Source organism: Gymnodraco acuticeps, unplaced genomic scaffold, assembly GCF_902827175.1.
Source record: "Gymnodraco acuticeps unplaced genomic scaffold, fGymAcu1.1, whole genome shotgun sequence".
In the NCBI taxonomy this organism is placed as follows: Eukaryota; Metazoa; Chordata; class Actinopteri; order Perciformes; family Bathydraconidae; genus Gymnodraco; species Gymnodraco acuticeps.
The window spans coordinates 488714-513933 of record NW_022990692.1 but is presented as its reverse complement, the minus strand read 5'-3'; the positions used below and the strand labels follow the sequence as shown (position 1 = coordinate 513933).

Below are 25220 nucleotides of genomic sequence, written 5' to 3'. Positions count from 1 at the left end.
TGGCCTTTCTCCATGGAGATATTTTCTTGCCAGACACTTCCTTTACCTTAGTTGGAGCAATGGCATCTATAACATTTTTAATTAAAATGATCTACTAGCTCATTTATTGAGATGTTAGCAGGGGCAAGTGTGGAAGAAAAATTCTGAGTAAACATTTCCCTAGTATTTTCAGTTAAATATCGCTTTGTGGTTATCTCTTTTTGAACATTTTTGTGAACAGAAATAGAGCTCTCAAAGAAAACACAGGAATGATCAGAGAGTGCAACATCAGTCACCACAACCTTAGAGATATTCAGACCCTTTGAGATAATTAAGTCCAGAGTGTGCCCCTTATTGTGCGTGGGCTCCGTCAGATGCTGAGTCAGTCCATAGCTATCAAGAACACAAAACAGTTATTACCCATAAACACAGATATCGGCAAAGCTACAGGCAGGCAGGGCCCTGGCATGTCCTGGAAAGAGTTGAGAGTGCCATTTGCCCTTGAGCCTGGACCCAGCAGATATCAGTTTGCAGCGTTTTGTACACACACATCCTTATCAGGCTTCAGAGACTGCAGATGCTTTCTTGAAGGGAGGGGAGGTGGTTGACGTAGGCACGGTGATGGAGACGGGCGAGATGGTGCGGGGGTAGAGGACATGCTGCCAGGGGGGGAGGTGGTTGACGTAGGCACGGTGATGGAGACGTGGGACATGGTGCGGGGGTAGAGGACATGCTGCCAGGGGGGGAGGTGGTTGACGTAGGCACGGTGATGAAGACGGGAGAGATGGTGCGCGTCTCTGCGGTGATTTTGGTGGGCGTCGTTGAGGAGCGGGGGTAAAGGACATGGTGCCAGCCCTGCGTATCGCCTTAGTTTGGTCTTAGTAGTAGTGAATGAATGTGTATTAAGATGAGAAAAGAAAGTAAAAACGCTTTGAAAAGCAGCAGAATATTTTTAAAACGTTTGAACTAAAACCATACGTCACCAATAATGTATAAAATATGTGGAACGTGTTGAAGTCAGTATGAAGTTTCCATCAGACAGAAAGGCTGAGACAGTCTGTAATAATAATAATAATAATCCTTATATTTATTATAGCGCTTTATCAATGACTCTCAAAGCGCTTTACAAATACACATTACACATACAGATCATACACACAGAGCGGGTTTCGAACTGGAGTTCCCCAACGCCCCCTTGATCTGATGATCAAACGCACAGACCACTGCGCCACCCGTCCCGTCCCGTCTGTGTGATTGTGTTTGAGGTGACGACGTTATCAAACACCTGTGTGTGTAAGCCCAGAGATCAAAGGTTACCATGTTGACGACGTTATCAAACACCTGTGTGCAGAGATCAAAGGTTACCATGGAGATGTGCAGTAAAAGGAGAGCCTTTCCATTGATCTGAATGAGATAAACCTCTTACATTTCTAACTATAGTTTAAAAACGGTAGCTGCTTTCGGTAAAATGTCAACGCTGGAGGATGTCAGGACCGCGAGGAGCGTCTAAATCTGCTGTTTGTGTACTTTCGGGTCAATAATGTGGCATTTTTGGCAGATTTACTAAAGGTGTGCAGCTGGTGCTCTGAGGACAGATCAGGCTGAATTTACAATGGGATTTAATGGAGACATGTTGAAAGTTGTTGTCACTTCATCCCCTCAAGAGGCATTTTGTTTAATATTTTTTTATTTTTCAACGTAGGAGAGGTTTTCCTACGTTTTTCATGAAAAAGGGTGTCCAAGGAGTGTAGGGTTTGAGAATTATGGCAGGTTTAAAACATTTTGGGCTCTCCTGCACTCTATTTTGAGATCAAAGCACTCTCGACTTAACGAGCTGCCACACTAATGTTAAAATCTGAAAAAGGCGTCTTTGACAAGCTCCAAACTAAGTTAAATATCTCAAAAGGTGTAAAAGATATCAGGAAGTATGTGGAAGGAGTAGCATTTGGCGCACGCCCGGTGTAGGTAAAAGAGGATTTGAAGGTTCCTCGCATTGAGTTACATGTTAAAAAAAGAGTTTACATATGTATACCCACATATACACATATATGTACATACCTACACACATATACTTACACATACATACATGTATATACAACAAAAAAAACATACATTCATAGTCCCCCCTTTCTTCCTAACTTAGTGTCTTAAGTTCAGCTATGTAGGCTATCACAGAGTCCCAGACAGATTCAAACATTTCTGAAGAGGCCCTCAGGTTATATTTAATCTTCTCCAAGTTCAGGTATAACATTAGATCTTTAAGCCATAGAGATGCTTTAGGTGCTATTGAGGATTTCCATTCAAGGAGTATTCTTCTACGTGCTAATAGAGATGCAAAGGCTATACTGTCCTTAGTTTTCCTCCTCATCATTCGGTGGTCAGTTAGTACTCCAAAATGGCAGTTTCTGCACACGGTATCAATACCACGTCCAAGGCCTCAGCGAGGTGTTTGAAAATGTTTGTCCAGTATCCTTGTAGGCGAGGACAAGACCAAAACATATGAGTCATGTTTTCTGGTGACATGTGGCATCTGTTACAGGTATCCGTGACATTAGGGTATATTTTGGAGAGTTTAGAGTTGGTGTAATAGATACGGTGGACAACTTTAAATTGTATAAGATTGAGCCTGGAACAGGACGTACTATTGTTCACTCTCGCTAATGCGCCATCCCAGACCTCATCATCTATTGCTTGGACTAGATCCTCTTCCCAATCTTGTTTGATTTTACCAAGATATGTTTCTGTGTTTATCTACTGCTGGTTAATGATACACAGGACTTTTATATGAAAAGTCATTGTAAAACAGGGCTGTATTTACACTCTTATCTATCATATAATCCCGATAGCAGATGGTGGCTCAGCTAACAGATAACCCTCGTGGATAAAGATCTCTCCGGCTGTAAAACAAAGTGAAGCATCGTGTTTTCCGGCTCAACATTTTTGGGGTTATTGTTTTGCAATCTAGCCGCTCCTCTGGGAGTGAGGGGAGGGGGTTGAGGCTGGGTAAAGTATTGCATTTGGAGATGGGGGAAGTCACTTCCTCCACTCAAACAGAGAGGGGGGGTGGCCTTGTTTACAGATGTGCGGCAGAGAAACAAAGCATGAATTATAGATGCAGCTCTGTGTCGAGCAGGAAACATCTCATGCTATGAAATGTTCACGCTCCTCCGTTTCTCTCTCCTTCAGGCTGTCCATCTCCATCTGACACTCACACTCAGTTTGCTCTGCTGCCTGTCATCAGCCATGCTTCAACCCCACGCAATATGGCTATGGTTTTATTTACACATGGAAGGTGGGTTCTTGACATGGATGCATTAGGAGCTGATAAATAATATTCTATGTGCATTGATGTTCTTTACTTTTGACTAAATGATCATGATTTACAATATTTGAATTGTGCTTACATCAATTGTACACATTAAGACAGTTAAGTGGTACTTCTTAATCTTTTGAAACAGTTATTATGTGGCTCTGGAGAGGCTTAAGTCTGAGAAAAATAACCTGTGGCAATGGCACAAATTAAAATAGAAAATTAAGATAAAAAATCCACAAGCAGAGAAACTAAACTATATAGAAAAAAAATATAAAATAGTGAACAAATATGTACAATTTATCTGTTTAAAATGCTAAATAAATTATAAAAATGTGTAAAATAAATTATAAAACATTCTAAAGTGCAATAAAAACAAGTTGTAAAAGAAAACTAGAAAAGTTGAATTGCTAAAGTATGTTTACAAGTCTCACTTATCAAATAAAATGAGAAGACAACATTTACATATTTTTATTTATTTATTTCCTGCATCAAGAAATGGGATTGTAACCATTTGCACGCCTCTATATTCAATCACCTGTTTGTTCCAGCTTTTATCAGCATTTCTCACTTTCTACAGGATTACATTGAAGTGTTTTCACTCCTCTCCTGACCTTTAATAGCTGGATGATGCACTAGTTAAAGTGAAACAGATGGGAACTCACCCAGAGATCCCTGACAGATGTCTGTGCGAGTGGCTCCGTCTACGATGAACTCGGGGCGCTTGCAGAACTCCTGTTAAGAGAACAAACACAAACAAATTAAAAAAGTATTGCTTGTAGATATCCATTTTACAGGCTCACAACATGAGCAGTGTTTCTCATGCTGACTGCGATGACTGTTCACAGAAAGTACACAATGCATGGATAACACAGGTTTCAACAAGTCACAATGTCATAGCAAACCTCCACAGTATGCTTTAAGATTGCTTTCTGATGCAAAACATACATTTAAACTTCAGAAATAAGTCTCAAATAAGTCTGTTTTAAGTTACAGGATATCTGTTTTACATGCCTATCTTACAGCATTTAATTGGTCACAATAGGTAAAGCACAGGTGTTATTAATAACGCTAACAAGGCTCTGTTCTGTTCTGCTAAATGGAATTCAGCCCAGATTAGTTTAATTGTTTAAAGCTGTGCTTTTCATAGTGTTAGTCGAAATGTCTTCCATTTAAAAAGGTCTATTCATTATTTTTTAAGCTAAATTGACGAGTAACCACTGGTTTACTTGTTCGTTTTCTTATACATATCGGTAATGTCTCTCTGCTTATTATGCAGATTATGAAGTAGTCTCTCCTGTCCGCGATCTTTTTGTTTCTTAGCATTTCCTGCCTCCTAAACCATCTACGACTCGGCATGTATAGCGTGAGAAACCTCCCATGGAGCTATAAAAATAAATATTACATTTAGTCTTGTGCACCACAAACACACACAGATGTAAACACACCATTGTGCACATGGTTGAATTCACAGAAACACTCAATCACACACACACAGGCTACCCAACCTTAATCGATGTAATAAGTAGATGGCAGTGAAAACGTCCCCGGTTTTCAGAAACAGACCAAGTAAAAAGCACAAAGCTAAGCAATGTACTGCTGTGACGGAAACCGCATCAAAAAGTATTTTGGAAACCTAAAAATTAGTATTAGTTTACGATACATTTGGAATATTTTCACTGATTTCTCTTCATGTCATAACTGATATTAGGGAGCTTGAACATGTTTATTGCTAATAGTATATTGCTTAGCTTCCTGCTAGTACTCCTTTCTGGTTCTCCAAAGTAAGAGCGTGCAAACCCCCATCTACTATACTTAAAACACGGACTATAAATAAGTACCCCCATGTAACCCCTCTTCAAAAACCATCCCTTTAAGTTCTCTTTTTCAGGTTCAATCAGAGCACAGATTTAGGGGGAAATGTGAACACCATGTACCCTCTTGTGTGGCGTAAATATTAAAGATCCTGTTGTGCAGGCTGGGCTCATGCATTATAAAACATCAGTACTTTATCGAAAAAACAACACTCCGGGAAGCATTAGATTCACAGCAGCGCATGTTAACACACTAGTGGTCTACACGCAACACACAGCAGCTCTCACACTCAAATAGAAGCCTCAAGAGGAGCTAACACGACCCCCTGAGATCACGACTTGGCTCTCTGCTCTATTACTGCAGCGACTTGTCACGGTATGTGCAAATTGAACCGTAATGGGTCTCTTCAGGGCTGCCGTGATAACACATAATGAAATCAGTTTCACTTTGTTCCGGGGTATTTTTGAGCAGATACAGTCACAGGGATTGATTGGAGGTTTGAGTAGATACTTGGGCCAATGAAAAGCAGGAAGAAGAGTAAGAAACCTCTCCGGCACACTCCTGACTGGTGTTGCGGGGAACATTAAAATGATTTGGACCAATCATCCCGGGCAGAAAGTTTTGTTGCCAAGCAACAGATGAAATTCAAGCAGAGGAAGAGCTGCTTGGGATGATGAAAAAATATTCTAGCAGGTAATAAAAAAGTTGGAGGGATAAAATAAGAGTTGCATGCTCACTGCCAGAGCTATAAGTCAATGTCTGATGGATTTTATGAAATCATCACGTATAAAGTTAGTTTAGCTTTCTCACAAACTCTTAAAGTAAAGGGCCATTGCCTCTTATTTGCATGTTATTGTCCATGTACTTATTATTGGATATACTATACAGTATGTTAAGTTTACATATGATTATAAATTGCCAAAAAATACAAAAAAGGGCCCATTATCTAAAATGTTCAAGATTCAACAATCGTAGGATTTATTTTGCACAATTTTTAAGCTTGAAAGGTCATCTATTGTGCAATATCCACTTTTTCATGTCTTTTATACTTAAATATGTGTCCCTGTGTAAAGAGATTTGGACGCTTCTGGAAAAAAGATTCCATCTCATTTTCTCTGAAAATCAGATGATCAGATTTTGGCCACTATGTGTTTTTTTGGGTTGTGCAACCATTAGCCAATAACCAACAAAGGTAACACCCGCCCACCTTATCACCTGAATCTCCTCCCAGAGTGTTCTTTTTAACCAAATAGAGTGGCGAAGTCACGCCCATCTACTTCCGGTCCATGGGACCTAATTTTGGAAAAATAATGTATTGAAGTCAATGGAGAGAGAAAACTTATCTTTCAATCCCATTTGAATTGTGCCACGAATTACACATATGATGTTTGTCAATCTTAAAAAATTATTTCCATGTCAAAAAAGTCACAGTTTGTCGTAAAACTGTTGGAAAATACGCAACTAGAAAGACTACAAATTCCAGAGTCGCGTAAGTGATGTCACAATTGTTTTCCTCCACTAAGAGATAGCTAAAATCAGCGCCATATAGATAGAATCTATCTATAATAATATAGATAGAATCTATCTATATGGCGCTGGCTAAGATAAGATAACTTTAACAAGATGCCTGTGCTTAGTACCAGGTTGTTATCATACCAGCAATGGGTCTTGCTTGTTCTTTCGCTTCCCGTCTGATGAAAGGACCAGGAGTGGCTGGATCAAGTTAGCTACCTAGCTAGTAGCTAGCACGTTAGTTAGCATTACAGCCATATCATTTTTATTAGCCTTAACATGAAGTAACCCAACATGTTAAACAGTAAGAGTAGTAGCCATATTTCGTGAACCCTTTGAAGAGTACTGTCACCGGTGTGATCATTCTATAATACACAATTTAAGCCCGGGGGAGAAATGCTAACGCTAGCATCGGCGATCGCCGATCTTTTCTACTTCATGCTATCTGCACAAATGGTTGACATTAAACATTAAAAAGACCAGGCAGTTCAGAGAGAATCAAAGGAAGGCAGGCAGGCAGCTTTGCATGACATTCTTCTGGACGTGTTTCATTCTGGTGATAGAATACATGCCAACCTTTCCAAATCCAAAAGAGGTAGGTTTGCGCGCGCAAATGTGCACGCTCAAATTAGGTAATCAGAAGAAATGGAACCCCAGTAATTACAGGTATAAACCATGTATTTAACATATATTGCATCATTTTATGCATTTTTCAGATAAAAGTGGTAGTTTGGTAAACAGTGCCAACGACATGTCTGGTCTGTAAAATGCCCGAAAAGTAAAAGAATGGGAGATAAATATCCCAAAGTCTCCACATTTTATTATATTTTCCAATGTGTTTCTCTTCCTCTTTCAGTTGAGACAGTGTAGATGAAGGATGTGTCAGGATGTAGAACTCTTGTGTAAAAATTGGATAAAGCCAGGTTCATATTCTTGTTTCATGTTGTTGACATATTAGAGTCAAAGGTTTGCACAGAGCAAAATATCTTTGTGTTGCGCCATAAATCAGAAAATACTGCATTAAAAAAGGCATTTCCTGCATTTTTCTACTGATAAATTGTGATATAAATAATGTACAGGTTTTCAGATTGCTGTAGTTCACTAAACAGAGACATTAACGACATGTTTGGTGTTGAAAATGTCAGAAAAAGTATCCCCAAATCTCAAAATTGTATTATATTGTGTGTGTGTTTGTGGTCCTCTTTCAGTTGAGACACTGTAGGTGAAGGATGCTTCAGGAAAATACTTTTTTGTTTTACTTGCAAAATTATCTTTTAAATTGACAAACATCATATGTGTAATTCGTGGCACAATTCAAACCGGATCGAAAGATAATCTTTCTCTCACCATTGACTTCAATACATAATTTTTTCGAAATAAGGTCCCATGGAGGTCCACCGGAAGGGGAGGGACTTTGCCTCTCTATATCTCTCAGAGGGGCGTGGCCAGCAGCAGCTAATTAGCATTTATAGCCAAAATCAACACTTTTGCCGCTGGGCTGAAACAGAGGGATTTATGGGATGCTACAATTATCTGTTTTGTATTTGTAGCCAAACACTTCAGAGACATGTTTTGGGTATATCTGAGACCTATAATATATTGTTGAAAAAGAGTATAATAGCGGCCTTTGAAACACTATCCACTCCAAACAAAACTCTCTTAAAAGTCTGAATTGTTAAGAAATATCCCAGCTACGACACATTTCCAGCCAAAATTAACCAGACCCCTCCATTTCTCACCGTGGGCCTCATCCAGCGGACGCCGGAGGTCTTGGCGGATCTGGGGCCGAGCTCGTCGAATCCCAGAGACGATGTGGCACAAGCGAACAAATGATCCTCAAACAGCCTCCTGCCCTGGAGGCACTGGGCCTTCAGATTCTCGTAGTCCTGACCCAGAAACTTCACAGCCTTGTGATTCTGTCCCAGACCTTCATCACGGTCCCACTGGCTCCTCAGCTTGGCGGCCATACCCGTGGCGACAATGGGCTCCTCCATCCTGAGCTTTTGAGAGGAACTGTAGGGTCGGCTGTCACTCTCTGTCGGATGTTTGTAGGTGTGAAACTACAATACGATGTTAGGATGTCTCAATGATTAATGTGGCAACTGTGTAGCTTCAGTTTTAATGTAAAGCCCCCGACAGTGCTTATCTGATATGATGTGCTAATGGCTTCAAGGCTTGATCATAAATCAGAATGAAACATTAGTGGCCATTAGGAAGCTATGAAATATTGACTAGGCTGCTGCTTCGTTGCGGTACGTGTGGTTATGTTGTAGCTGGGTGCTTCAAATGCAATAACAATCACAAGTGTAGGGGCTCCAAATGCAGAAGATTAAAAGGCTCTGGAGAGAGATGGCAAAGGCAGATCGTCCCAGTGAGAACCAATCGCTTTTCTGACGAGATGTCAACAGGAGAGTGGCGCGTCCTGGTCCCAACAGCAGATACAATCTAAAAGAAAGAAGTAAAAACATTTGAAAGTATGCAGAGATGACAGTCCAAAAATAGCTCTACCTGGACAAAAGCAACACCTATATGTAACGTCTATACAGTATGTGCATTCAGGGCTTAAAAAGGCAAACGAGCCCTGTCTATTTCTTTTCAGTCAACTATATACACACATGCCAAAGGGATTAGTCACAATAGGCAGGGCCGTGCTACTTTGACTGTGTGCCACTGAATGTGTACACGGTGTCAGTCAGAAGCGAATCAGAGTAAATGTTTAATCAGAAGAGGTGTATGAACGAAGTGGTGGATGGACGCTCTGTGCATGAAGGGGTGGGGGGGTTATTCATTGTGCACAGGGCTAAAAAAAGAGTGCTGTATGCGTGAATGTTGATGAACAATGAAGGCAGCTCTAACCCAGAACAAGCAAAAGCTCTCTGAGGCTCTTTAATTAAGCAGAACCATGGAGGAGGAAGTGTAAACTGTCATTATTACCGTGGAAGCTCTTGACAGAACTGGAGCTTTGCAACAGTTCATCTCTTTGTCTTCTTAGATTTGCCTCCTCCAGTCGCTTTTTATTTTATTTCTAACACACAGAAACAGATGGTTTATTTTTAACTTCTCTCCTTTTTTTTCAAATGTATTTCAGCCCTGTCTCTTTTTTACTACAGCGATTACACTATCCAAGCTGAACACTCTTCCTGTTTCAAGTCTCAGCCGCCTGTCAACAGAAGCTAAAAAATAGTTTGGCTCTTATTGACTCAGAGGAACTCCACTGCTCTCCGTGCACCACACCCATTACAAACATCTCTGTTTCACTGAGTGAAAAATGTGCCTGCTAACAGAACATGTGGTTACGACATCACATTAAGATGTTCAACTTTGCAGACTGCAGTTATAATGAGAAATTTAATATGATTTCCATTCCTGCTGCTGCTAGCAAAGGAGAGTACTACAACTACTACTACCTAGCATGAGTACTACAATTATTTTAACTGTTACAAGGCAGTACAGTAGTGCTAGCAGTTGTAGCACTGCTAATGCTACAACTCCTACTTTCACTCTAAAATATATAAAAGTTTATTATTCTGTCATTTCTATGAGTTATTATTAAACCACAACTACAGATACTTTAGCTGTCATTAATATGTTGCTATTAAACACAATTATCTTTTGTTACAGACCAAAATGTGCAGTACTGTTGAATCAACTATCAAAACCGAGGAGTGGAAGCTGACATTAGCATTGAATTTGTTTGCAGATATTTACTTTCTTAATCAAACATGAGAATTTGGCCTATATTTTCAGACTTGTGTATTCTTCAAATTAAGGTTTATTAAAAATCCCTTTGGCATTGGTAACATAAATAATGTAATACTTATTAGTAATATGGATTCTTTGTATAAATTACCATGACTTCCATCACCACCACCACATGTCGTTTTTTATGTTTAGTCATAAATATTCAGCACAAATAGCCAACATAGTCGCATTTTAAGGCACCAAATATACCTAATGCTGAGTAGTTTATAACTAACAGTTATTAAAGGAAATTAACTCATGTACCCAACAACAAAGTAAAACATATTCCATAGGCCTACATCCCAAACATTTGGTGGTTTTCATCTTGGCTGCGTGTTATCGGGGCGCACTCTGCCCATCGTTAGTTCAATCTGGCTGTAATTAATATTTAATTTAGCCTTGCATGGGAAATACACTTCCATGAAACCCCTCACACACACACACACACACAGATATCCTCCACCTCAGTGCAGGTAGTGACATCTATGGGAAATGACAAGCAGGAGACTACACATCCAGACACAAAGAGAAACCAACAGCTATGTAAAAACAACACAATTCCAATACAGAAAAAATATTCAAGACTCTGCATGAGCTTATTCAAATAGATAAGTAGCCTAAATATGTGTGCACCCACACCATAAAATAGTTTGTTTTTGTATTATGTCAAAGCTATTGCATTAGGTTACATACATAAAGTGTTATTCTTAGCTTGTGTTATGCTATTTGATCAATGATAGGCAGCTTTAAATGGAAAAATATGCAGAATGACAGACACACAGGGGCCACATGGGTTTACCAGAAGTCAAACAAGGATACAAACGTCAATACAGTATATGTCACTACTGCTTTTCTGCTGATGTGAGTCTGTGTCCAATGTGGTTTCCTTCTCACGACACACACATGAACTCAAACTGCTTATGCTGCTTGCAACTAATGCCTGTGGGTGTGTGTGAGCTCCAGTGTTCAGGTTCAGGTTCAGGTTATTTATTTGTACCCGTAGGTAGATTCTGTTTGCAGAGAAAAAGACAAGGGTTCCATCCTAACACTACAAATAAACACAAACAACAGACACATCTCTAATAAAGGACTGGAACAAAGTGTAAACAAGTGTTTATGTTGTGAGTAAGCATTTCTGACCTCCCTCTGGTGTATTTCTGCATGCAGAGTTCATATTCCAAGCACTTTGAAATGAGATACCAAAAGTGTTTGTTTCAAGCTATGGGGGAAAAATAGATCTGCAGAGCAACTAGACACAAACAGTGTCCACAAAAGAGAGAAAATGCTGACTTTTGGAGTGATCTTTATCAAAGTAGGAAGCAGAGACTCGCTTCAAACACACTTAAATATAAGGTGTCCATGTACTATTTTGAGTGGTTTAATTATCGTGGATATCAAGCCATTTAAGACTGTTTATACCTGTGCATGGCTCACACAGATTAGCATGATGGTAGGTGTGGTCCCTGAGAGGAGAAACAGACAGTGTCGTCAGATTGCAACTTTCTCAAGTTGACCAACATGAGCAGCTGTTCGACATTTTTTCGCTTCACCTCGCCTCCCTCAAATCAAAGATCGTCTCTGCATACAGTGAGCAGAATGAAATCGAAAACAAGAGGTTTTGCGCAACTAAACGCATTGGCACATATATCACCGTTTAATGGAGTCGCGAAAGTTGTACCCGACTGCTAAGAGTTTGCTTTAGATGGGTGGTAGCAGTTTTCACAACACAAACTTTAAGATCTCCTCATTGGTGTTTTCTAAAAGTTCAGGCTATGTCAAAAGCATTTTAAGATCGCTTCCAGCAGCGCGACACAAACCATACTGGATGAAGGAATGTTATAATTACCTTTCCGGACGTTTCCTTAAAAATGCAGTTATTTAGACATTCAATATTCAATTTGGCTTTCCTTCCATGCTTAGCGTGGGCTTTACTCCCTCCTCTGCTCTCTAACAGCGTATTTCTTTAGAAACGCCCTGCTTCTGCCCTGATCTATATGATCAAATGTGCAGACCTCACACTGCGTCTGCGCAATGCCCGCTAGTCATAAAACACACACCGAAGAGGAGGGCTTTATTCTCGCAGCTTTCATGAAGTTGATTCGCTCCTGATTTCTGCCCAAAGTTGTGCAGTGTTGCCGGGTTGAATAATAACTCACTGTAGGTAATTACATTGACATTATATAAAGTTTTCACAATAAAAAACAGTATTGTGCCTGGAAACCTCCCCTTTTTCAGTGCCTGAATGTGACAAATGATAGCCTATGTAAAATGTTGATCTTCTGATTTTAAATTCCGTTATCCTTAATTTTAGAGGAAAATATTGCCCTTAATGTACAACATTATTGCAGATTTCAGCATCGCCTAATGATATCAAGCATCCCCCCTCTGCTCCCCCAACTGTGCAGCTCTGTGATTGGCAGAGAGACGGGGGCACACAGCCTTATTCAAGTTGTCAACACTGACCTCTAGTGGCTAGAGGTAATAAATGCAATGTTCTCTTTTTTTTCGGACTTCATGTCCCAGCAGTCAGTGCGGCAGGATGCTTCCCGTCATGCTTTGCGCTAGTCCCGTTTCTGCGCCACTCGCGTGTTTTCCGCCGTTGTTTCATTGAGAGAACCTGAACATGGCATCCGACGGACCACCGGGTACCGACCAAGCCCCGTCCGATTTGGGCACTGCTATTGCAGCTTTGAACTCATGGACCCACCGGGAGCTTCAGACCAAGCTGGCGGAGATTGGAGCGCCTACGATGGGTAAGAAAAAAAGGGAAGACGGAGAGCCATGCTGGAAGAAGGACTGTGTTTAGCTAACAGTAGCTAGCTAGTTGCTAATGTTAGCTAGCAAAACGCAACACTATCGTTCAATGAGTTGAGGCTAGGCCTTAGTTGTGTTTACAGTCTTTAAACGGTATATTCAGTTTCTTACTATGCAATACATATACCAATATACTGTGTTTAAGCAGCACTAGAAACATACATACTGTGTTGTAGCTAAACAGCTATCAATGTAGCTGTTAGCTTGCAGGCTAACTTGAATAAAGGGTCATCTAAGCACTTACATTATAAGTCAGTTTAGTGTTGATAGATAGATACTGTATTGCTCCCAAATTGGGAAATATTTTGATACAGCAGCAGTGTTTTCTGGCATTACAATATTTAAAAGGTGAAATAAAGTATAAACATAGCTAAATGAAAACATGACAACATCTAAATCAATTATTCAATACACTTTTGAAACTTGTAAAACACAACCAAAATGCAAAGTGCCCGTGCAATGTTACAAGTACAATGTACATTTCTTCCTGTAATTAAGTTGGTTTGTCATTCCTCAGGTCTCAGAGAGGAGTTGACTGACAGACTGAAGGGCTACATGATTCAGGTAAACTGCAAACTCTGTGCCTTAAGTGTTAACCATGCATGCTGAAAATAATACACCTTTATTGTACAATCTAAGTCTTAGATACTGATCAAAAACTCTTAGCTCAAAAGTATTTGTGCGTCCTTCTCTCTGCAGACTGGGATCCTCGTCAGCAAACATAAGGATGACAAGTCAATGGGCTCCCAGGTAAAAGCCGAATATGTGTGAAACTTTTTATATGTTCATAATTGTTTTATCATGCACCATGTTCTCACATTTTTGATGTAAATATAGTCGGACCACACACCCACCCACACCCACCCTGCTGTTGGTTATCAGCTGTGTGTGTATTGGCTCCGGATGCTGCATATTCAAATTGCATGATATATTTGCGTTTTACACCTTTTTAAGGAAGTGTAATGATGTGTAGCTCAAATATTCCACGCTTAAATTAAAACCCTTCAGTCATTTCTAAATTTCTTGCCAAAACAGTTACAATTTGTATGTGTGTTGTCACTGTCTGCTATTCCTAATTTGGGGACAGAAATGCTGCAATGAATAAAGGAATCTCCAGTGTCAAACATCATCCTCACTGTCTCTTGTGTTCCCTCCTCTCCAGATGCACGGTATCCCTCCCTTGCCCCCGATGCCCATGCCGCCCATGCCTCCTGGTATGGGCATGCTCCAGGCTATGAGCATGATGCCCGGGGGTCCGCCTCCTCCTGGCATCCACATGGGCATGGAGCCCCTGGGTATGTGCCCTCCTGGCATGTCTCAGGACGATCAGCTGAAGATGGCCCAGCACCGAGCGGCCATGGTGCTGCAGCAGGAGGAGAGAGCCAAGCAGCAGGTCAAGTTCTATTCCCTTTAAACACAATACTAAGGTGCAATCAGTTGTGAGCTTGTAGGATTTTAAAACAACAAATCACTTTTTTTCTCAATGTATTTACAATTGGCAAACAGTACCGGCTTCTGTAACAAACACTGTTAGAAAATAGTTTTATCTAAAAAGGTTAAAAATCTCACCTCACAACTAAAACAGTTATCCCTTTTTCTTACACATTCGATACTCATTTTAATAACAATGTATTTAAAGTGCCATCTCCTTTGTTCTTATATCAGGCAGCGATGATGGAACACGAGCGCCATCAGCCTGGCGGCCAAATGAGAGGTAAGTCAGCGACGTCTTCATAATATTCACACATCTTACCCCTGCTGCACGTTTCCTTACCCATGAAAAGTGTTTTTTGCACGATTTCCTTCTACTTTACCAACAAAGTAAAGAGAGTTCATCACCTGCAATCTGTCTCGCTGCAGGTATGGATCCTCGTGGGCCGCTGCCTCCTGGTGTCAGTATGATGCCGACCCAGAAACAGAGAGTGCCCCCCCCTCCAGGAGAAGATAACAGAGAGGTAAGGAGAACCCCCCACACTGACCTCCCAGCCTTCAAAACACTGACCCAGTCTCTTCTTCACAGGCTAGCTTTTAATGTCATAATTGTGCTTTTTCTGCTAGTTTTTTTTCTGTTGCCCTTTTGACGGCACTCGTACATACATTAGTTTCCTAAATCAAGCAAAAAGTTGGATTGAGCCTCAGCTTTAAAATAAAGATACATTTCTAGTGTTAATGTGGACCAAGATTGTTCTTCAGGGATCTTTTCTTGACTGACCGCGGTAGACTCCCTGTGCTACTATCTTAGTTACAAACTTGTTTTGCTTCCACTACAGGCCTGGCAGAATGAGGAGGTCAGCATCAGCGGACCAAAGATCCCTCAGGCTCTGGAGAAGATCCTCCAGCTGAAGGAGATCAGACAGGAGCAGCTCACCGACCCCGCCGGTCAGAACCGCTGATCATCAATGTTTTACTGAAACACATGCATTTGTCCGAGTGTTACGGCCCGTCCACACACAGGCATGAACAAAATCTTTCAAAGCTTCGCCCATTCACTTGAATGGGGTGACGTAGAAGATTTTTAATCTTCGCCGAACTGCATTGTGGGGAGCGGAGCATGGCTTTGCAAGCATCGTGAGCATCAAAAGTTGAGCAATGTTCAACTTTTGATGCTTTCGAAGCTGGCATCAGCCAATCAAATCCCGTTTATGCAAATCCCGCCAGTACAAGCGCTAGCCAATCAAACCGCGTGCAAGCTGGGAGAGCCAGACCGCAGTTCATTTCCTCATATTCCAAACGAGAAATTACGGTAGCAAATCACCCGGTTCTTTACGACCAGAACTATTTACCGGGATACAAACCGGAGGAACCAGGCATGGAGGGAGGTGGCAGAGACAGTGGGTGAAACTGGTAGGTTTTCGTCTGTTTGGGGATTTTATATCCAGTTTACTTCGTTTTAACATTGCTATTGCTTTGTATGTCGGGGGCGGGAGATTCATGTGATTGGTTGTGAAATCGCCAAGCTTCAGACACGCCCAGCATCAAGATTTTTCAAGATGTTTTTTCATGCCTGTGTGTGGACGGGCCGTTAGACACCAGGATGCTGTTGGTGTGTTTTAGCATTCTGGTTCTTATCTGATGTGTCCTTTCTCTTCCCGCCAGAAGAGGAAGACGATGAGGCCGGAGACATGGACCTGAACAACTCCTCTGCTCCGGTCATGTCCGAGACAGAAGACGACGACAGTCAGATATCTAAGAAAGATGTAAGTCTTTTTCTCTCACCATCTGCCACAGTAACTTGTTATATCTCAGTTGTTTGTTCTCAAATATAGTCATTCTGAGACCAATAGAGCATAAAATCACCGTTCCTCAAACTAACCTCAACTGAAGAAATAGGCCCGTGCTGTAATCCCAAGATATAAAAACACTAGGGAAGCTCGGACGATATCGGCCGATACTCACTCTCTGCCGATCGATCGGTGCTCTCTAAAAATGCCGATCGCATGACGTAAAATGATGACGTAAAATACACGACACTTTTCTCTGTGCGCGGCTAAACAAGCTAGCCAAAATGGCTTCACCAGCTCCACCCGCTGTGACGGACCGGTGAGCGGAGCAAAACACACACTAAGAGTTAGACCTAACACACTTAGCTATGTTATCTACCTCTGGAACCTCTTACAAGCTAAACTAGTTATACATATATTTATTCTTCACTGTCGAGTCACTCGACTGGATCAGTGAGAGCGCTTCCGCTCATTTCTCCCGTGTTATCCAAAGTGAATGTAAACTTGAATAATGTACTTCATCTGAATGTAATAATGATGTTGTTTGTGGAAGCTCCAGTGAACGAGCATTAACTGAGTTTTAAACATCACTTTAAATGGAAGATCCCCATAGGCCCCGCCCACTCGATCGGTATCGGCCGATACTGATCCCGGCGATCGGAGCATCCCTAAAAAAGACAAAACGATGCAGAAAGAGCCATGTTTTTCCTAGATAGGTTTTTAATGCAAATGATTTGAACTCGTAATTTTACAATTAACCAACCAACCATCCCTTTAGAAAAACCGCAGGCGCAGAAACCGCAAGAAGAAGAGCAAGAAGAAGCGGGCGCTGGAGAAGAAGGAGCACGCGGAGCAGCAGCAGGAGGAGCAGAAGAAGGATGGCAGCGATAAAGATAAAGACTCAGAGAAGGAGAAGGAGAAGGAGCCCGAGGTGGAGATCGAGTACATCGCAGAGGAGCCGGAGATCTACGACCCCAACTACATCTTCTTCAAGAGGATCTTCGAGGCGTTCAAGGTACCTACAGAGAACTATGGACCTCCTGTACTGCATTTGAATATGATTTCCTTTCTGCTGTAACGCTGCTTTGTTTTCTCTCAGCTGACCGACGACGTGAAGAAAGAGAAGGAGAAGGAGCCCGAGAAGACGGAGAAGCAGGAGACCGCCGTGCTGCGGAAAAAGGGCTTCGAGGACGAGAGGAAAGACAGCGACGACAGTGATGATGTTCGTATCCCTCTCTTTATCAGAATATACCTATGAAGAAAACCCCCTTGCATGTGTAAACGTTTTCCATTCTGTTACAGGACATGAGACCAGATTTACCCAAACTGTCCAAGAAGAAGATGAGGAGGATGAACAGGCTGACTGTGGCTGAACTCAAACAGGTGAATACGGCAAATAGACACAGGGTTCGTACGGTCATTAAAAACCTGGAAAAGTCATGGAAATTCAAAAAGCTAATTCCAGGCCCTGGAAAAGTTACGGAAAACAATATTTCCCCCAAAGTTTTAGAAAAGTCATGGAAATGTAACTAAAGTTGCATCAAATATAATTAATATTTGATCTAATCGCCGAAATAGTAATACTATAATGATAATAAATACTGTATCGTAATGAAACGTGAAATGGCTTTTAACTGACGAGGTGTTTTGCTGGTGAGAGATTTTAGTTGCGTTAGCGTGTAGAAGCTAGTAAGCTACTATTTGATTTGTTTTAGATAGGCACGACATGTTTCATATGCAGACCTTATTTTCCTGTTCCATGTTCAAATAAACCATTTTCAGTGGAACGCCGAGAAAGAGTCATTTCTTTGGTCATGGAAAACTAGGTAAAGGTCATGGAGAAGTCATTGAAAACTAGCTAAAGGTCATTGAAAACTAGCTAAAGGTCATTGAAAACTAGCTAAAGGTCATTGAAAACTAGCTAAAGGTCATTGAAAACTAGGTAAAGGTCATTGAAAACTAGCTAAAGGTCATGGAGAAGTTGGTGAAAAAGTGTATGACCCCTGTCTATGCAATGCGTCAGTGTCTCTGTTTCTGTATGACTTTATGCACTGTGGTTGGGGTGATTCACCATTTTTGAAAAGCTTTTTTTAATCCCACCATTGACTCCTCATTACTCTTAACCGGCCAAAGTGACTTTCTGGCCAGTGACTATGCTTAAAACCAGGCTTGTGTGGTCCGGTGCAGGCCACATTTTGGGGTTTTTCGTGGCTCAAACCAGACATTGATAGAAGGATTAATTCAATACCTGATATAATATTGTCTACGAAAGTAAGCGACGATACCGGATAACAAAAATCCTAGTTTTTGTGTTCTCCACCACCATCTTGTTTCTAAAAAAGTAGGAGCCATAATTCAAAGATGCACTTATTTATTATTATTTACCTAAAATCCTCCTAAGATAGGTTTAATGAAATCTTCAGTCAAAGGTAGAAAGTGAAACACCTAAGTGGAGTTGTCATTTTGTCCTTTGCGATCATTAATTAGTCCATTTGATCTATTTGACTACTTGTGTTTATCATTTTTTTCGCCCGTTTTCATTACTATCAATAACCCTAAATTCCTCTGTGTCTTCCCTCCAGCTGGTGGCCCGTCCAGACGTGGTGGAGATGCACGACGTGACGGCCCAGGAGCCCAAGCTGCTGGTGCACCTGAAGGCCACCAGGAACACGGTGCCGGTGCCCCGCCACTGGTGCTTCAAGAGGAAGTACCTGCAGGGCAAGAGAGGAATAGAGAAGCCCCCGTTTGAGCTGCCCGACTTCATCAAGAAAACTGGAATCCAGGAGATGAGGGAGGCGCTGCAGGAGAAGGTGGGGCACCAGAAGGACATTTGTTAGTTTCAAACTAAAATAGAGACACCATTTCTTCATTTTTGATACTTTTCTGTTCACAGGAAGACGCCAAAACCATGAAAACCAAAATGAGGGAGAAGGTTCGCCCCAAGATGGGAAAGATCGACATCGATTACCAGAAGCTGCACGACGCCTTCTTCAAATGGCAGATCAAACCCAAGCTCACCATCCACGGAGACCTCTACTACGAGGTTTGTTTTTTTAGTCATTCTTATCCTGTTGTGAAAGAACAGCTTTTGCTGTTTTAAAAAAGGCCCTCTGAGTGACCTGTGTCTTTGTGTCTCTGCAGGGAAAAGAGTTTGAAACTCGTCTGAAGGAGAAGAAGCCGGGAGATCTCTCCGATGAGCTGCGCATCGCTCTGGGCATGCCGGTCGGACCTGTAAGTTTAACTAAGCAAAGCACAATAAACCAACACCTACCACAGAAAACGCATTGAAAACCAGTGCAATTTCTCTTCAAATAAGGCCTAATACATACTGTATAGCACAGGGTTCTTACGGTCTTTAAAAACCAGGAAAAGTCATGGAAATTCAAAATGCTAATTCCAGGCCCTGGAAAACTTATGGAAAACAATATTTTTCCCAAAGTTTTGGAAAAGTCATGGAAATGTAACTAAAGTTGCATCAAATATAATTTATATTGTATCTAATCGCCGAAATAGTAATACTATAATGATAATAAATACTGTATCGTAATGAAACGTCAAATAGCATTTAACTGACGAGGTATTTTGCTGGTGAGAGATTTTAGTTGCGTTAGCGTGAAGAAGCTAGTAAGCCTATTTGATTTGTTTTAGATAGGCACGACATGTTTCAGATGCAGACCTTATTTTCCTGTTCCATGTTCAAATAAACCATTTTCAGTGGAACGCTGAGAAAGAGTCATTTCTTTGGTCATGGAAAACTAGCTAAAGGTCATTGAAAACTAGGTAAAGGTCATTGAGAAGTCATTGAAAACTAGGTAAAGGTCATGGAGAAGTCATTGAAAACTAGGTAACGGTCATGGAGAAGTCATTGAAAACTAGGTAAAGGTCATGGAGAAGTCATTGAAAACTAGGTAACGGTCATGGAGAAGTCATTGAAAATCATTGGTGAAAAAGTGTATGAACCCTGGTATGCATATATCTCCTGCAGTGGCATGTTATTGTGTTGTTATGCTCTTCGTGTTGCTGCTGTTCAAAGCATCCAAAAGGCTGTGGAGATGAATCTGTAAATGGAGACCTGACCAAACATGTCGTTTTTCTGAAACACAATAAGAGGAACACGACAGTGAGCTGACGTTGTCTTTTCTTCCTCTCCAGAACTCCCACAAGGTGCCCCCCCCCCTGGTTGATCGCCATGCAGAGGTACGGCCCCCCTCCCTCCTACCCCAATCTCAAGATCCCCGGACTCAACTCCCCCATCCCAGAGGTAAGACCACTACTCCTACTGCAGAGGGACCATTCTAGCAAAACACTCTTCATTCAGAATGACAAACGTGTCGGTATGTTTAATGTTTCTCTCCGTCCTCTCACTCTTCCGTCTCTCAGAACTGTACGTTTGGTTATCACGCCGGGGGCTGGGGGAAGCCGCCCGTAGACGAGATGGGCAAACCTCTCTACGGGGACGTGTTCGGGACCAATGCTATAGACTTCCAGGTAACGGACCACACACACACACACACACACACACACACACACACACACACACACACACACACACACACACACCCTTAACGGCGGGGTTCTTAGTCGAACTTTAAATATCTTGTAATATGAAAGATGTGCTTTCTTTGAAAATGTATATACGGCACATTAACATCACCAATCTTTGGTTCTGTGGCTCAAATACATTTATATGGTGTAACTGAAAAATATGACAAGATCAACATTTTTAAAGCTTTAAATAATCATATTGTCTGATGTGAACAAGTGTTTTCCCTTAATTTGTACCTCAAAATGTGCTCAAGTCCTGTAACAACTGCACTTTTAGCTCAACAAAGATTGTACACACACACACACACACACACACGTTAATTGCCCGATTTTGGCCGGATGTGTGTAATAATATGTACATTTTTGTGCTCAGGCCAAAGCGGAGGAGGAGGAGGTGGATCACGCGCCGTGGGGAGAACTGGAGCCTTCAGACGAGGAGTCATCGGAGGAAGAGGAGGAGGAGGAGAGCGATGAGGAGAAGCCGGACGAAACTGGGTTCTTCACACCGGCAGACAGGTACCTTAACTTTAAGGGATAGTTCACACTTTAATTAAGAAGAATGTACAGTACAGTAATCTATAAGTGCAAGAAATAACTGATGAATGACATTACCAATATGTGCCGTGTCATTATAAGATCAACTGGTCTGTGGCTTTCATACAAACACACACTAAAGGTGAATCTCTAATGAAGGACATGTATAAATAAACTCATTGTTTCTGTTTCAGTGGGCTCATCACCCCCGGGGGCTTCACGTCGATCCCTGCCGGCATGGAGACGCCCGAGCTGATCGAGCTGAGGAAGAAGAAGATCGAGGAGGCCATGGACGGGTGGGTGTCGCTCTTCAACGTCACAGCAATCCTGCGTGTTTTCATTTCCCATTTACATGATACTAACACCCGTGTTATGGAATACCAACCAAATACATTTCTATAAGGTGTATAAGTGAACAGATACACCAGTAACATCGTGAATGGTATTGAAAGAAATATTCATATCAATTGAAAAAAAGTGTTATTGCTACATTTTACTGTCCAAATGTCACCTATTGTAAATCTGTATTAGTGTTTATGAATGAAATACCATGTCTTCTCCATCACACAGCTAATTACCAATGATAATGTCAGCTTTAGCCTTGTTGCTCTCGTGTTTACAGAAACGAGACCCCTCAGCTGTTCACGGTGCTCCCGGAGAGACGCACGGGCCCCGTAGGCGCCGCCATGATGGCTTCAACTCACATCTACGACGTGTCGGGGGTAAGAACTCTCTTGTATGATAGGATAGCTTGTGCGTGTGGGTTTGTAGAAATGTCCTAACAAAGTCAACTTCCATCTAATGGGAGATACAGGGTCCCGTGATTCAATAAAGTCAGACTGAAGCATCCTTTGTGCGTCAGTCAATCCTCTCAGTAAATACAGAGCTGAATCCCAGATCAGAGGCACGCTAAAGGCTCTTGTTTTCTCTCAGTGATTGTGATAAATGTTATTTTTTCATGAAACATGAAATGTTTTAGCTCTATGAAGCCTGATGTACTTATATGATTCTGTTTTCTTCAAGTTTGTATCTTGTTGGTCGAACGCACTTATTGTAAGTCGCTTTGGATAAAAGCGTCAGCTAAATGTAATGTTATCGTATCGTAACTTCTGTCTGTTGCCATTCCTTAAATCTCTTCCTCTGTGTTTCTCCGTCCCTGCAGGCCATGGCGGCCCGTAAGATGGGTGGAGGGCAGGAGTCTCAGGGCGTGGAGGTGGCGCTGGCCCCCGAGGAGCTGGAGCTCGACCCCATGGCCATGACGCAGAAGTACGAGGAGCACGTCCGAGAGCAGCAGGCGCAGGTGGAGAAGGAGGACTTCAGCGACATGGTGGCCGAGCACGCTGCCAAACAGAAGGTACACACACGTTATTTATCTAGCACAGCAGCATTACAACGCTTTGAACTGAATAGTTCTAACAGTTTTATATCTTTTTTTTATAACTACTTCAAACAACATTTAAAACCAATAGTATTCTTGGTAGTTAATGTCATGCAAGTGTGATAATTCTCTGATATCAGGTACGATTCAGTTGAGATTCATCCATATGTTATGCTTGAATGACGTACTGCGGTTTCCCGAATGTTACTGTCGGCTGGTTCAAAGACAATATTTTCCCTTTCTTCAATAACAGATGACCGGCTTGGTTAAAAATAGAACAGCTGGTCATATTTAAAAGCCCCATGTGATAAACTAATGACTACTTGTGTAGGAAAGACATGACTCAACAAGTCCTTTATTCAGAAGCTAGAGGGAAGTAGGAGTCTGCTAAAGCAACGTGGTTTAGAGTAACTTCAGTTGTCCCTTTTTTTCATGGTGACTTTTGAACCTTAATAACTATTTTTCTTGCTCTCTCTCACCATACAGCAAAAAAAGAGGAAGGCCCAGCCGCAGGACACGAGAGGCGGCGCCAAGAAATACAAAGAGTTCAAGTTCTAGAGCGGAAACACCGAGACGACGCGGCGCTGCGAGAGACCGAGCCACCACGGGAACCGAATGAGGAAGTGTTGTTCTCAGATTTTAACTCCGGAGGATGTAAACATCGATCATCTGTCAGACCAGTAACTGTACACACAGTTTTGTTCCTTTTTTTAAAACTATAAATAGATGATTCATGGCGTAAGTCACATGGCGTTTCCTGTTTGACCCTACGTCTTTTTTCATTGTATCCATTTTTTTCTGTTTTTTTTGTAAATAAACGAATGATGACAAGCGTTCACAACCACTGTGCCTCTGGTTTTCATTTGATTGCTTTTGGGGGGGGGGGTTACTGTAAATGTTCACTTGCATTAGATAATCTGTTGCTGCTGCCAAGCCTTCGTCAGCTGATCCAGTCACAAGCAGAGTGACCCATTTACAGTCAACCGTAAGCAATGAGGAAATATAATTAAACGGTTACCTTGAAGAGTAACATTTTAATTATTTTGGTTAACGGCTAATCCATATTTTCCTCTGACTCAGGCGTATTGCCAAGTAGCTTACACATGCAAGGAATTAGCTTTGATGTATAATGGTGCATACATAAATACAGTAAGAGGAAATCAGTAACTTTTTTTAAAACAATCTTAAATGCTTGCAAGAAATATAAAGAAAATGATATACCAGAATGATAAATTACTCAAATAAAACATTTGCACTATATCAGATTGTAGAGTAGGAAAGCTGCATTTTGTATAGAAGAGGTAAAGGAAAGGTTTATGATTTTATTTATTTTATTTCCTATTTTGTCACTTGCCAATAATCAAAATATTCACACCACCACATTGTGAATTGGGGTATTATGGAAATAATACCTTTTTAAAATCTCCACAGTTTTGGATATTTAGTTGTATCTCTTTTGCACATTTGTACTTATATTTATATGAATATTTCCTGTGCCGTAAATTAATTATCAAATAAAATATGTATTTGTTTATCAAAACCTTTAATAGCAACACCATTTATGACGCTAATAAACATTTATATCTGGCTCTTGAGGGCTCTGAGGTGAAGTGTACTTCTTGCGCCAAATACATCAAAAGTAAATAAAAAAAATTATATTAAAGGTCCCATGTCATGGCCATTTCTACTGATCATAATTCCATTGTTGAGGATAGTGCTACTAGAATAGATTTACATTGTGCAATTTTCCAAACTCACATTGGTTTATCATACAGCATCTCTGTATAGTATGTGTAATCACTCTCAGCGAAACCCAGCCCGAACACACACCCGCAGCCTGGCTGGGAGTTTGTGTGTGTGCTCACACACCGACTCACAGCCTCGCCGCGTCCCGCCGTCTCAGGGAGGAGAAATCGGCGGAGCTGCAGCTGTGAGAAAAGATTGAGTGTGTGTGAGGAAGTCCGCGGATTGGCCCATTTGGACCAATCCACGGGCTTAACGTAACGGCTTCACGGATTGGTCCATTTGGGTATGGACACTTCACTGTACCCAGGAAGAAAAAGAGAAATGTCCAACGAGGCGTTCTGGGGCAGCATAGACAGGTATTTTCTGTATTAAAGTTGTACTCGCTACAGGGTGTACTTTGAGGGTTTGTGACTTTGCAGACCGTTTACATGCAAAAAAAGCTACATAGCACAAGGGGACGGGTAATAACCGGAAAAGCATGACATGGGACCTTTAAAATATGTATTGAAGAGAGAAGAGTCACTGTGTTTCTCCTCGCACTGTCTACAACTTGACACAAAGCTTCCAAATAAAAGGCGGACCGGTCAGACGAAGTGAAATAAAATATTATTGCAAAGATATTGTT

General features: G+C 41.4%; 2 protein-coding genes across 3 annotated transcripts in view; one reads left to right on the top strand and one right to left on the bottom strand.

The window, feature by feature from the left end:
* The window catches only part of capn1 (calpain 1), a 33306-nt gene extending 20926 nt beyond the window's left edge, over positions 1–12380 (bottom strand). Inside the window, exons 1-4 of one of the 2 annotated variants that reach the window (XM_034230379.1) lie at positions 12204–12350; positions 9551–9641; positions 8356–9061; positions 3955–4024 (exon numbers count right to left, since the gene is read on the bottom strand). In XM_034230379.1, coding sequence (XP_034086270.1) covers positions 3955–4024; positions 8356–8610 — 325 coding nt within the window. In that variant the 5' untranslated portion in view covers positions 8611–9061; positions 9551–9641; positions 12204–12350. Of the gene's footprint in view, positions 1–3954; positions 4025–8355; positions 9062–9550; positions 9642–12203 lie in introns of both variants that reach the window. The other variant, XM_034230378.1, reaches the window with a different exon arrangement.
* A 498-nt stretch (positions 12381–12878) lies between these two features.
* Positions 12879–23694, top strand: sf3b2 (splicing factor 3b, subunit 2). Its single transcript, XM_034230488.1, is given in 22 exon segments — positions 12879–13110; positions 13689–13735; positions 13871–13921; positions 14334–14564; positions 14837–14885; positions 15032–15126; positions 15442–15550; positions 16268–16368; positions 17171–17407; positions 17492–17614; positions 17695–17775; positions 18975–19202; positions 19286–19435; positions 19534–19623; positions 20545–20559; positions 20561–20653; positions 20773–20880; positions 21311–21453; positions 21666–21767; positions 22094–22193; positions 22634–22825; positions 23336–23694. Coding segments are annotated over 22 exon segments (2547 nt in total). The 5' UTR covers positions 12879–12980; the 3' UTR covers positions 23408–23694.
* The last annotated feature ends 1526 nt before the right edge of the window (positions 23695–25220 follow it).